At 42.3% G+C, this 12147-nt stretch overlaps 1 protein-coding gene across 1 annotated transcript in view; it reads left to right on the forward strand.

Moving 5' to 3' along the window:
- The window catches only part of ATP11A (ATPase, class VI, type 11A), an 88202-nt gene that overhangs the window by 27036 nt on the left and 49019 nt on the right, over positions 1 to 12147 (forward strand). Inside the window, exons 3-8 of the mRNA XM_012637928.1 lie at positions 1697 to 1786; positions 2628 to 2708; positions 5042 to 5149; positions 6426 to 6554; positions 9227 to 9330; positions 9832 to 9882. Coding sequence (XP_012493382.1) covers positions 1697 to 1786; positions 2628 to 2708; positions 5042 to 5149; positions 6426 to 6554; positions 9227 to 9330; positions 9832 to 9882 — 563 coding nt within the window. The remainder of the gene's footprint in view (positions 1 to 1696; positions 1787 to 2627; positions 2709 to 5041; positions 5150 to 6425; positions 6555 to 9226; positions 9331 to 9831; positions 9883 to 12147) is intronic.

The raw sequence follows: 12147 nt of genomic DNA on the forward strand, positions 1-12147 counted from the left end.
ACAAGTAGAACTACCATTTGACCCAGCAATCCCATTACCGGGCATCTACCCAAAAGAGCAAAAGTGGCTCTATGAAAAAGACACCTGCACTCGAATGTTCATAGCAGCACAACTCACAATTGCAAAGATGTGGAAACAACCCAAGTGTCTATCAATACATGAGTGGATTAATAAACTGTGGTATATGTATACTATGGAGTACTATTCAGCTTTAAGAAACAATGGTGATATAGCACCTCTTATATACTCCTGGAAAGCGCTGGAACACATTCCACTAAGCGAGGTATCCCAAGAATGGAAAAACAAGCACCACATGTACTCACCATCAAACTGGTATTAGCTGATCAACATTTAAGTGCACATATAAGAATAACATGTATTGGATGTTGGGCAGGGGGAGGGGGAGGGGGAAGGAGGGGACAGGTGTATGCACAAACAATGAGTGCGATGCGTACCTCCGGGGGAATGGACACACTTGAAGCTCGGACTTGGGGGGGAGGGACGGTAAGGGCATCATACGTAACCTAATCATCTGTACCCCCATAACATGCTGAAATAAAAAAATAAATTAAAAAAAAAAAGAATATTATGAACAACTCTCTGCCCATAAAGTTGATAATTTAGATGAAATTGACCAATTCCTTGAAAGACACCATCTACCAAAACTCAAACAAGGAGAAAGATAATCTGAGTAGGCCTACATCAATTAAAGAAATGGAATCAATGGCTAACAACCAAATTTAGGATATGTTGGATAGTTTAGGACCATACCAGGCTTTGGTTATTATGTTAAGTTGTAAAGAACTTACGGTTGTGATCCTGGCCTTAAAGGAGTTCTTGGGATGAGAGTTTGACAGCTCACATCTGGATTCTGCCAATGCCTACACCTTCCTCCCATTGGGAATTTGAAATATGCACTGTTGAAAAGGCAGACCCATGGTGGAGGGCCCCAGCACAGGCCATGCAGGGCACTCCTTCAGTTTTTAGTAGATGGTCTTCATTAAAAGGCAAAAGCGTGTCAAATGGAATTTTAAAAACCGTTTCAAACTCAGTGTTCACTACAGGTTCATGATATCTGGCACATTGTTTTCAACATAGAGTTAAGTGAAAACTCTCCTCCCAAAGCAAAATGAAAACTCTGGAGAGTGTGTGGTGGCGGGACACGCCTCTCTCCTTCCCTTCCATTCCCTGGGATGGCTCGGGCTGGCAGGCATGGCCAGGGACACAGGATACAGGACATGGCTGCAGAGAAGCTGCCTCCACGCTGGGTTGAGACTTCCATGTCAGTGTGCTGTCGTCACCTGGTCATACTGTCACAAAAAGGACAGATTATGAAGAAATTAATGAAATAAACATGCTAATTTTTTGAGTTAATGATTACAGGTTTATATTTTATGAAAGACATCTTAATAATAAAACTGTCGTTGAATTACTTTGCATTTTATTTAGAGTTCTCCAGAATTGGGTAAGGTACGTATGCTAGTTTTGGAGTAAACACTTTGTTTTAGCAGTTTGTTTTTGTGGTCAACTAATTGATAAAATGTCAACAAACACCCTAAATTATGCATTATGAGTTTTGTATCTAAAGCTAAACATTTGAACTTTGAAATCTAGTGCTTCTTAGTATGTGGTGGAGTAACGCTGCACAAACCAGAATATGATCTAAATGACACATTTTTGTTTTTCTTTTATGCAGTACACATTTTGGAACTTCATACCCAAGAACTTGTTTGAACAATTCAGAAGAATAGCCAACTTTTATTTCCTTATCATATTTCTGGTACAGGTAAGGCATCTCATCAAACTCAAAGCTAGTAAGTGACATTTTATTCTCAGGTAGTTGCACGCAGTTTGATAATAAAAGAGCGAGGATTTTGTTGCCCTTCATCTATTAATACAATTCGTTCATTTATTTTCTTAAGGACAACGTACGTCAGTTCTGTGAGACCCCAAGGAGCTAAAAGACACAGGAGGTCACTTTGCATTTATGTTGGTGATGGCCACCTTTCTCCACTCTCCTTCCAGTACTGGAGGGGAAATGGGAGCTTTGTAATCTAGAAGTTCAAAGCCGAGCTACACATTGTTACACTAATTTGTACTGTTCCTAAATACATGTGGATGTGCCAAAGAAAATCCAAAGAAGTTAAGGAAGGAAGGAAGGAAGAAAGAGTAAAAAACCCAGCCAGGGCATGAATTAGGGAGTGATATGTCAGGTGGATTGTAAGAACAGCAATCTAATTTTTCTAAATCATACAAACTACAGTTGAAGGACTTTTAAAATTTCCCCAACATTAAATTATCCCAATGATGTAATTAAAGTAAGACATCAGGGCAGAGGAGTGAACAGACACAAGTGTGTGCAGCACCAGACCATGTCTGCCGCTGGCTAAATGTGGTTTCTTAAGCACCCCACTTAATTAAAGAAAGCTGCCCCCAGTTTTAAAGTCAGTAAAATGGGATGATATATTTCCTGTCTAATTTATCTCTAGCAGTGGATGAAGTGGGGTGCCTGCAAAGTGTTTTAAATAAGTGAAAGCAAAGGCTAAATGGTGGCTGGGGCAAACCAACCTGTAGCAGCCACTGGTTTGTGCTCATGAAACAATTTCGCAATTATCTTTTCGCTGCAGTTGATCATCGACACACCCACAAGTCCCGTCACGAGTGGACTTCCATTGTTCTTCGTCATTACTGTCACAGCTATCAAACAGGTAAACATTTTACAGACAAAAAAGAAGAAAGTCGCCATCTTTCCTATGTGAATGGGCTTGCATTCAAAGCAAGGGAATCTGGCTTGTTTTAGCTGTTCATGTAAAATTTAATTAAGATCTAGAGATTCACTTTTGTGGCTGTTTTAGATTGATACTTGAGTTGAAATAAGAGAGGTCTTAGAATCTAGTTCCTGGTTTGGTGCTCTTTGAGTTTGAGAAGAAAACTATGGTTTTCACATCCTGAATCCACCAGAGATGATTCCTGGTTTCAATGAGTCGCATGGCCTTTCTGTATCCTAGTGGCCTTGACCACCGAACATGCTCACAGCCCTCTGATCTGGATCACGGTACCACCTGCCAGCCCGTCGGACTCACGCAGGTGCAATCCTGCTTCTTTCTAGTGCTGACAGATAAAGCCAGTGTCTGACATGGAGAAGAGCGTGTCTCAGTTTTTCCCACTGTTTATCCAGTTTAGTGGCTTAACCTCACTATCTAGTTCCAGAAAATTTTTATCACTCCAAGAAGAAACTCCACACCTGTGAGCAGTCATTCTCCACCCCTCCTCCCGCAGCCCCTGGCAAGGACTAATCTACTTTCTGTCCCTGTGGATTTGCCTGTTCTAGACATTCCATACTCATATTTCTTTTGTGGTCTTTTGTGGCTGGCATCTTTCACTTAGCAAAATGTTTTCAGGGTTTGTCCACATGTTAGCATGTGCCAGTATTTCATTCCATCTTATTAATGAGTAATGTTACATTGTGTGGATGTACCACCTTTGTTTATCCATTCAGCTGTTGATGTACATTTGGGGTGCTTCTACTTTTTGGCTGTTACGAATAACGCTGCTGTGAATATTTGTGTCAAAGTTTTGTGTGGACATGGGTTTTCTTTTTCCCCTCAGGTATTTATTTTTAATGGACAAGTCATAATATATAATTATGGGTGGGCATAGATTTTCAATTCTTGTGGGCTCATACCTAGGAGTAGAACTGCTCTAGTGTTTTGAGGAACCAGCAAAGTGTTTTCCAAAGTGACTGCACCACTTTATATTCCCACAAGTGGTAGTTGAGGGTTCCAGGTTCTCCACGTTCTTGCGGATGCTTGTTATTACCCTTCTTTTTATTACAGCCATCCCGTGTGTGTGAACTGGTATCACAGTTTGTATCTCTCTGGTTACTAAGGATGTTGAGCATCCTTTCTTGTGCTTATTGGCCATTTATACATCTTCCTTAGAGGAATGTCTTCAAATCCTGTGCCCATTTTTAATTTGGGTTATTTGTCTTTTTATAGATGAGCTTTAAGAGTTCTTCATATGTTCTAGAGACAAGCCCTTTATCTGCCACAAACTTTGAACCAATGGTATTTGCATTTCATTGCAGTAGACACTGTTAGATGCTGTGTTTTCATTCTTTCACGTGCTGGGAGATGTTGGAGACAGCCCGTGATCCACCACCCTTAAGTTAAAGGGACCTTCACATCTGACAAAACCTAAATGCAAAGGCACTGTAATCAATCTAGAAAACTTCCACATTCTGTATCTTCTGTTCTCTTCTTTCAGTATATTACCCCAAACTCTTTGACCAGGGTGTGTGTTTTTGTCTCTGAGGAAGAATTTGAATGTATGCGTCTGTGCGTATTTGAGGCAAAAGGGTCCGGCAGGGCTTTTGGCTGTGAGAACCCAGTTGGGCTGCCTCTCCAGCACCTCAGCTGATGTCTGAGTTTACGCCAGAGCAGCCCCAATGCTTGCTTCTTAATACAATGCTCACGTGCAAGGAGAACTATACAGCTTCTGTGGGTGTCACAGAGTGGTTCGGTGGCTCACTATGAGTCTGGGTCACCAGACCTAATAAAAGGCTTAGTTTTTAAATCGAAGAGTAGTATGGTCAGCTTGTCCTTCTCCAAGTAGGATGTTTATATTCAGCTGGTAGAAATATAATTGGTGCTAAGTTTCTTGAGGACTTTTTTGGCATTTTATATTAAGAGCCTAAAAGTCTTGGTTATCTTTTGACTCAGATGTTTCCTTTTTAGGAAGTTATCCTAAGGTCATAACATGCACAAAAATATAGTTATATAGTATTTAGATATACTTTGATAAACATCTTTATCAAACAACTTTGCAGTTACAAAACTGCAGAAATTTAAAGCAATCTAAATTGCCATGGAAAAATGCCCATGCTATATCAAGGGTACAAAGTAGACTAGTATATGTAGTGTGATCCTAATTTTGAAAAAAATACACTTCCTACAGGCTTGAATTATGCTTATACATAATTAAACATGAGATTTCTTTTTCTCCCTCCCTCCTTCCCTGCCACCCTCCCTTTCCTTTCTAGGGTTATGAAGACTGGCTTCGCCATAAAGCAGACAATGCCATGAACCAGTGTCCTGTGCATTTCATTCAGCATGGCAAGCTTGTTCGAAAGCAAAGTCGAAAGCTAAGAGTAAGTAACAACTGACACATTCACCTGGTTTAAAAGCAATTAACAATCTAAAAAAATAAGTTTTAGCTAGATGTGGTGCATGTGCCTGTAGTCCCAGGTGCTCAGGAGGCTGAGGCAGGAGGATTCCTTGAGCCCAGGAGTTGGAGGCTGCAGTGAGCTATGATTGCACCTGTGAATAACCATGGCACTCCAGCCTGGGAAATATAGAGAGATCTTGGCTGTAAAAAATTTTTTTTTAATTAAAAAAAATAAATTTAAAAAGTAATGATGAGTTTCATTTTCTATGGCAAAACAAACTGTCTGAAAATTATTTTATTGAGTATATACCTCCTCCTCAAATACTTCTCCAGTGTGACAGAGAACCCCCTTTGCAATGTGGACAGAGCACAGCGATGCCCTTATCCCAGGAGCGCCTTCCATCGGCAGCAAGACTGTCTACACAACCAGAGGGACTAGCACTTGTGGGGCTGGGAGGTTGTGTACCTTCCAGACACACAGTCTAAGGCACTGAGACGCCTTCCTTGGTGATGAAATAAAAAAGATGCCGATATAAAACTAGATGTTTACATTTTGTTTGAAACCCATATGACAGGCTGGTCCGAAGGTAGTGAATTATCTCACTTGATTGTTCACAGTCAGTTACAGATTGAACTCCTTGTTCTACTACTTCCTCCTCTCCTCACTACTACACTTGAGTAGTCTTTAAAAAAAACAAAAAACCCATATGACAAACATTCTGTGATTCATTTTTTTACTTTATTTTAGTGCCACTTTTGCTTTATTTGTAGTTCTGCTTTGGTAACCTGTGCGATATCTTGGTTCTGTTGATCAGGAAGCTCTTGGAACTCTAGTGCCTGGGTTATAAAACACCTAGATTTAGAACAAAGCCTTCCTGCAGGAATCCTTCCCACTCAGCCACTCTAACAGAACAGTTGAACTCACTCCCCCTGCTTGCTGTGAATCAAACATAATCTTGTTACGGGTGTTTGTCTGCATTTTCATTGCACAACATCTAGTCGCAACATACCTGGGGACTCCTCTGCTCTGCCATTGCTGCATTGAAACCTGGCCTGGTCTCCCCTTGGTTCCAGCAGAATGTCTGGAAAGGATCTTTTTCTAGAATTGCATTGTTATCTGCATGTCTTGCTGTCGGTAAACTCCGTGATGATACCTGGGTACAGACTGAACGCTTTAGGAAGAGACACTCAGACACAATGGGTGCACCATCTCACCAACGTGGGACTTTGAGTGCATCCTCTTTCTGTCTGCCGTGCAGGTTGGGGACATCGTCATGGTCAAGGAGAACGAGACCTTTCCCTGCGATCTGATCTTCCTTTCCAGCAGCCGGGGAGACGGGACATGCCACGTCACGACCGCCAGCTTAGACGGAGAATCAAGTCACAAAGTACGCACCTGTTACGTGAGATTCCAGGGCAGGATCTTGGATTTGTCCTCAGACGGTTCCCGTGTGGCCACAGAAACTAGCATCCTGTTTGAATGTGCATGTTTTGGTACCACAGTGAAGATTCGGGGAGTTGTTGTGCTGCCCACATTTTTCTTCTTCCTTTTCAAACTCAATTTTCATTGTGTATATTTAAAATCTATGACATGTTATAAGATACATATATATAGTAAAATGGTTATGGTAGTGGAACAAATTAACATATCGATCATCCCACAGAGTTACACATCTCCCTTGGCCAAGGCAAGAGCAGCTGTAATGCACTCATTTAACAAAAATCCTGAATATGATACACTGTTATTAACTATGTCCTCATTGTGGATTGGAGCTCTTGCCGCTCATCCCACGTATTTGCTTCTTTGTATCCTTTGACCCACATCTCCCCTTTTCCTTCCCACTTTTTTCTTTCCTCTCAATGTTTGTAACAAACAACCATCTCAGGTTCACAGAAAGAACTTCAGAGTTAGCCTGTGTCATTTAGCTCATGTTCCAAATTAAGGATTTAATAAATAGATTGTTGGAATTTTAAAGGTTTTCATTTTAATAGTCAAAATTAGTGTCTTTATGAGCCTAGAATTATGTGAAGTTACACACAATTCTGGATGTTTTTCCTGTTACTTCAATGACTGTCTTTTTGTGAAAATGTCTTAATAAGGATTTTCTGAAATTACTGGATAATTATTTTCTTGCACTTAGTATAGAATTCTGCACGGGCAGTTGATGCTACAAAAATTTTAATTAAAATCATAAAAATATATAGCACTATCAATTTTAAGGTGTTTATTAATTTAAAAATCTGGAAGTTTCTAAGGAATTATGAAAGTGAGCATAGCTTAGTGGATTCAACCATTTCTAAGTCATTAGCTCATAAAATTGGAATTGTAAAATGGTATTAATATTTAAACAATACCTATAGACATAGGCAATGTTCACTATGAATTATAGATTTTCTTTACAAAATCACCAAAGGATGTGCCAATCTTTCATGGATAACTAACTCATGATATTGTATAAGGCCCTGTAGAGTTTTTTTTCAGCTAAATTTATTTTCACTATTTCTATGTGGCATATCCCAGGAGAGTTAATATGCACCATAATAGATTATAAGCACAGAGCTTGTGGGAGTGGGAATCCTGCACGAGTCAGGTGTGTGCTGTAAGGGCTGCTGGTCACTCCGCAGCCAGGGAGGACATCACGAGCCAGTCACACCTCTGCTGGCAGCGCTGGCCTTCTGGACCCCGTCGTGGAGAAGAATATGGCCGGTCAGGCCCAGATGAGTCCCAGCATAACTAGAGACCAGAGGCTATCGGTCTCTGGTGTGACATATTTTTCAGATGAATTGTCGCAACAGTTGTGGAAAATACTAGAATAGCTGTTGCGTGTTGGCCTTCTGGACTTTTGCACTTTGCATTTTAATTTTGTGTTCTTTGTGTATATTTTGTTTGGCTTGGGGGACTGGAATATGAACCCTTTCCTTAAAAGCAGAGTGGGGGCATGGGAAAGGTCCACCTACCTCTGTTGGATCCTGCAGGGCTCACGTGGCCTGGGCAGATTTGTTAGCCCTCTGGACCTTTCACATCTGAAAATGGGGACAAACATATCTTGTAAGGATGTAATTAGAACATTTCCTGAAGTGCTGGATGTACAACGAGTGCCCCTGAATGGGTGCCCTTTGTGATGAAGGTACAGTCATCACATCTCCTGTGTATTCTGACTCCCTGCACATTTTATTTGTCCAGCACTTGGTTATTAGAAAGAAATATTAGAGAGGATTCAGAGTCGCCATTGCCTCCTCCCCAGCCCTTGTGAGTGGTCTGTCTTCTCTCCCTCCCAGGGCAGGGCAGGTGCAGCCCTCTCGCCCACCTGTTGGTGCTCACAGGTGCTGTCTAGGCCAGTGGACGTCAGAATGTGCTCCTGGACCAGCAGTACCACAGCACCTGGGGTCATCCTGGAAATGTAATTCTCAGGCCCCTCTTCAGACCCGCTGCACAGAATCTCTGGGCTGGGGCCCAGGAACAGGGGCAGAACAAACCCTGGGGTGACTGTGCTGCACACACCCAGGTGTGAGGAGCCCCCACCGAGGCCGTGTGAGCAGTTAGGCAGAAGGCGTGTGCCACCCAGCAGTGATGGGCGAGGCAGCTTCCTGCAGGGCAGTGGGAGCGCAGTGGGGTGATGCTCTGGCTGCTCCCAGTACGCAGTAGGCGATTAGATAAGAGAAGAGGAATATTCTAGCTCCTGAGTTTGTTTCCTATTTGATGGCTACTACGACAGATAAATCAAAGTGTCCAATTTTGAAGAATGCCCAGCAGCACTGCTATTTGTTCTATTATTATTAATTTTAAAGTGAGGACACTGGGTAAGAAAGGAAGAATTAGATGTTTCTGGCACCTAATAGACATGGAAGTCTCAGTGATACTGTATCTTTCTGTAAGTGTTTTAACAGGTACAAACTCTTAAAGTGCATCTTCTCTCATGCAGTTAAGCCAGGCTTTGTAATTGGGCTTATTTACATGCGCAGAAAGTTGAACCCCGCGCTGCCTTTGTGTTGGAGGCACCAGCTGTGAGGCTTGTGTTGGTCATTTTGGTTGTGAGTCACACGTCTTTTCAATTTGCAGACGCACTATGCAGTCCAGGACACCAAGGGGTTCCACACTGAGGAGGAGATCGACGGGCTGCACGCCACTGTGGAATGTGAGCAGCCCCAGCCCGATCTGTACAAGTAAGCGGGGTCCCCAGGCCCCTCACCTGCCACTTTCGTGCTCTGAACGTGTTCTTGCATTTCACCTGCAGTAGTGCAGCAATATGGTTGGGTGGAAATAGAATGTAAATCACTGCTTAAAAAGTAAGACTGAGTCAAAAATACTTTACTTTTCACCAACTGGCACCATTCAGATCTGTAGCTTTTTATGCAAACATTTGAAGTGGCTTCATGGAACAAAATTTATTGCAGAAAAATTAAGTTTTCTTAATTTTGAGGAAGTCATTTGTGGATTAAGGAAAATCATTGAAGCCATGGCTAATAGGGGACAGAAAGTGCAACAGGAAAGGTGGGAATGGAGCCAGGTGGTACAGCTGCAGGCAGTGGCTTCTCAGCAAGGACCACAGCTCACCTCACGGCTTCCTCACTGGGACAGGCAGGTGGCCAAGGGCAGGTGGACCTGTATGCTTAGGGACAGGACCATGGGCATCACAGTCAGTAACTTGCCTTTTCTGTTGCCAGGTTTGTTGGTCGCATAAATGTTTACAATGATCTGAATGACGCTGTGGTAAGGTGAGTGCTTCTTGCAAACGCTTTGGCCATTTTCATCTTTGTCATTATGTTAGAAATTCATTCTTTTATTGACAGGAGTTTTTCATGCTCGCTGCTTCGTTAGATTTTGAAAGTACAACTCTGCTTTGCAAAAGGAGCAGGTTCCACTGTCTTGTCTCATCCATTCCCTTGAACACACATTTGTGCATGTTAAATAAATGATACTTGTGAAAAAGGTCCTCCTGCAAGACTCCTGTGTGTGCCCGTCTCTCGCACGGGTAGCATAGAATCCCACATTCTCAGGATTTATGTACCAATATGTCTTCAGATAGGCAGTTGAAAGACATCTAATTTGGAGACCACTTTCTTGGAATGTGTTAATCTGCTCATAATCACCACTGTGGTGCGTGGTTGGCTCAAGGCCTATCTCAGGCTCACAACCACCTGGGAAGAGGGGATCCTGTTGCCAGGGTCAAGTCCGTGACAGGGCAGCTTGCAGTCGGGTGAGCTTACCGACCGCATCCCTACGACTCAGTGGTGGTCGGGCAGTGCCTGTTCACAGGAGAGAGTGGCCCTCAGACGCTTGGCCTGGAGGCCTGAGATGGCCGCACCTGAGAGCCAGCCTCCTTACGGAGGGTGGCGCCTGCCTCGTGGGCCTGGCATATTTTATCTGACATTGTTTCAAGGTCCACCAGTAGTTGCTATTGAGGTATTTGACTGTTACAGTTTAGAAAATTGGCTTTCAGTAGTTTTTGACGTTGTTCCTTTTCCATAAACTCTGCTTGTTAGAGAATCTTTCTTCCAATTTAAGCAGTCTCCAAGCTGTGGATACACTGGTATGTCATCGTGTATTAAAACATTTTCCCGGAAGTGGAAATAAACTCAATGGGAAATTAGTGCAAAATAAATGGTTCTGAAATGTAAGTCCCAGGGGCTCATCTCCTAGTAAGGTTCCTAATGTTATTGTTTTAAGGAAATAATTTGTGCACTTCTTAGCATGTTTTTATCGTCATTATCTGTCCACTGGTTAGTTTGTGCTTTTCAGAGATGATGGAGGCATTGCCTTGTTTTTCCTAAATATGTATTATTCTAAAGGTAAATTCCTAGTTACTTTGGAGAAATAAGCTGTAGTTCTGTGTGTTGTAAGAATTACTTTGTGTTTGGGTGAATAGAATTAGGCTTATTCATGATGCCTGTGGGACACATCTGAAACTGTAAACATCACAGGTTTTTCTGCTTTTTATTCAGGTGACGTTTATTACTGAGCAGCTTAGGAAAATAATTACTAATGTATTTTGATGCTAAGTCTAGTTGTACTTTTTAGTATTTATACTCTTCAGTAGACTTTTAATATTTGAGTTTTTAAAGATGTTTATGAATCTCTGGTATGACGGTTATGAATTATACATTCAAATTCTCAATTTATTCAGAGTGATAACTATTCTTCTTTCTGTCCAAACTAGAAGCAAAGTACTTTTTCAAGTAAATTATTTTTAGACTTCCAGAGTCTCTTTTCAAAAGGGCTGTTTGTTTTCATAAACACTTATGACATGAATTATTATAAGAGTTTGCTAACAGAAGCCAACAGTCTGGTGACAACTGGCTGGTCTGCAGCCCAGTGACTCCGTCTTCAGTGACCGTCAGGTGGTAGCAACACTGAGCCCCGAGGTGGCCCGTCCAGGGCGGCTCTGTCCTCCCTCCCTGCCGTCAGCAGATGCAGTTCTGAGCTGTGTCGACCAAATACACTGAAAGCATTTTAAGTTCACAATACTCAGTAGGTTCTCAATGCTCCACAGCAAAAGGATTCATCATGCAGAGTATGAAGTACACAAATTAAAAGCAAACTTCAACAAATACTTCCAACCTTTCCTCCACCCGAAGACATGGTGAGGATGTTGTCAATAGCAAGATTTGCACATTGGAATTTTTCTGCTCATTTCTCCTTTACTGCTTCGAAAATGAGAAGAGATTATGTTTCCATCAATCAGGGAACCGCTGGGTTATGATGCCCCTCGTGGCAGAGACTCGAGTCTCTGCGTGTTCACTGCTGAGAGTGCAGCCTGCTCTTCAGCGCGTGATTTTGAGCTGCTTGGTGTTGCTCGCTGCCCACAGCAGACGGGCACAACTGCCGGCTTGTTGTCCCTGCGTGAGTGAATCTCTGCAGCTGGGCTGCCCCATTCTTAGAGCCCTGCTAGTATCCTCACCTTCGTATTTAGAATGTGACTGTGTGAAAGGAGACCCCCGAGTCCCAGTGGGGACATGACAGAAACACATGAAAGTTGTGTG

Source organism: Propithecus coquereli, unplaced genomic scaffold (genome assembly GCF_000956105.1).
Source record: "Propithecus coquereli isolate 6110/MARCELLA unplaced genomic scaffold, Pcoq_1.0 Scaffold125, whole genome shotgun sequence".
Lineage (NCBI taxonomy): Eukaryota > Metazoa > Chordata > Mammalia > Primates > Indriidae > Propithecus > Propithecus coquereli.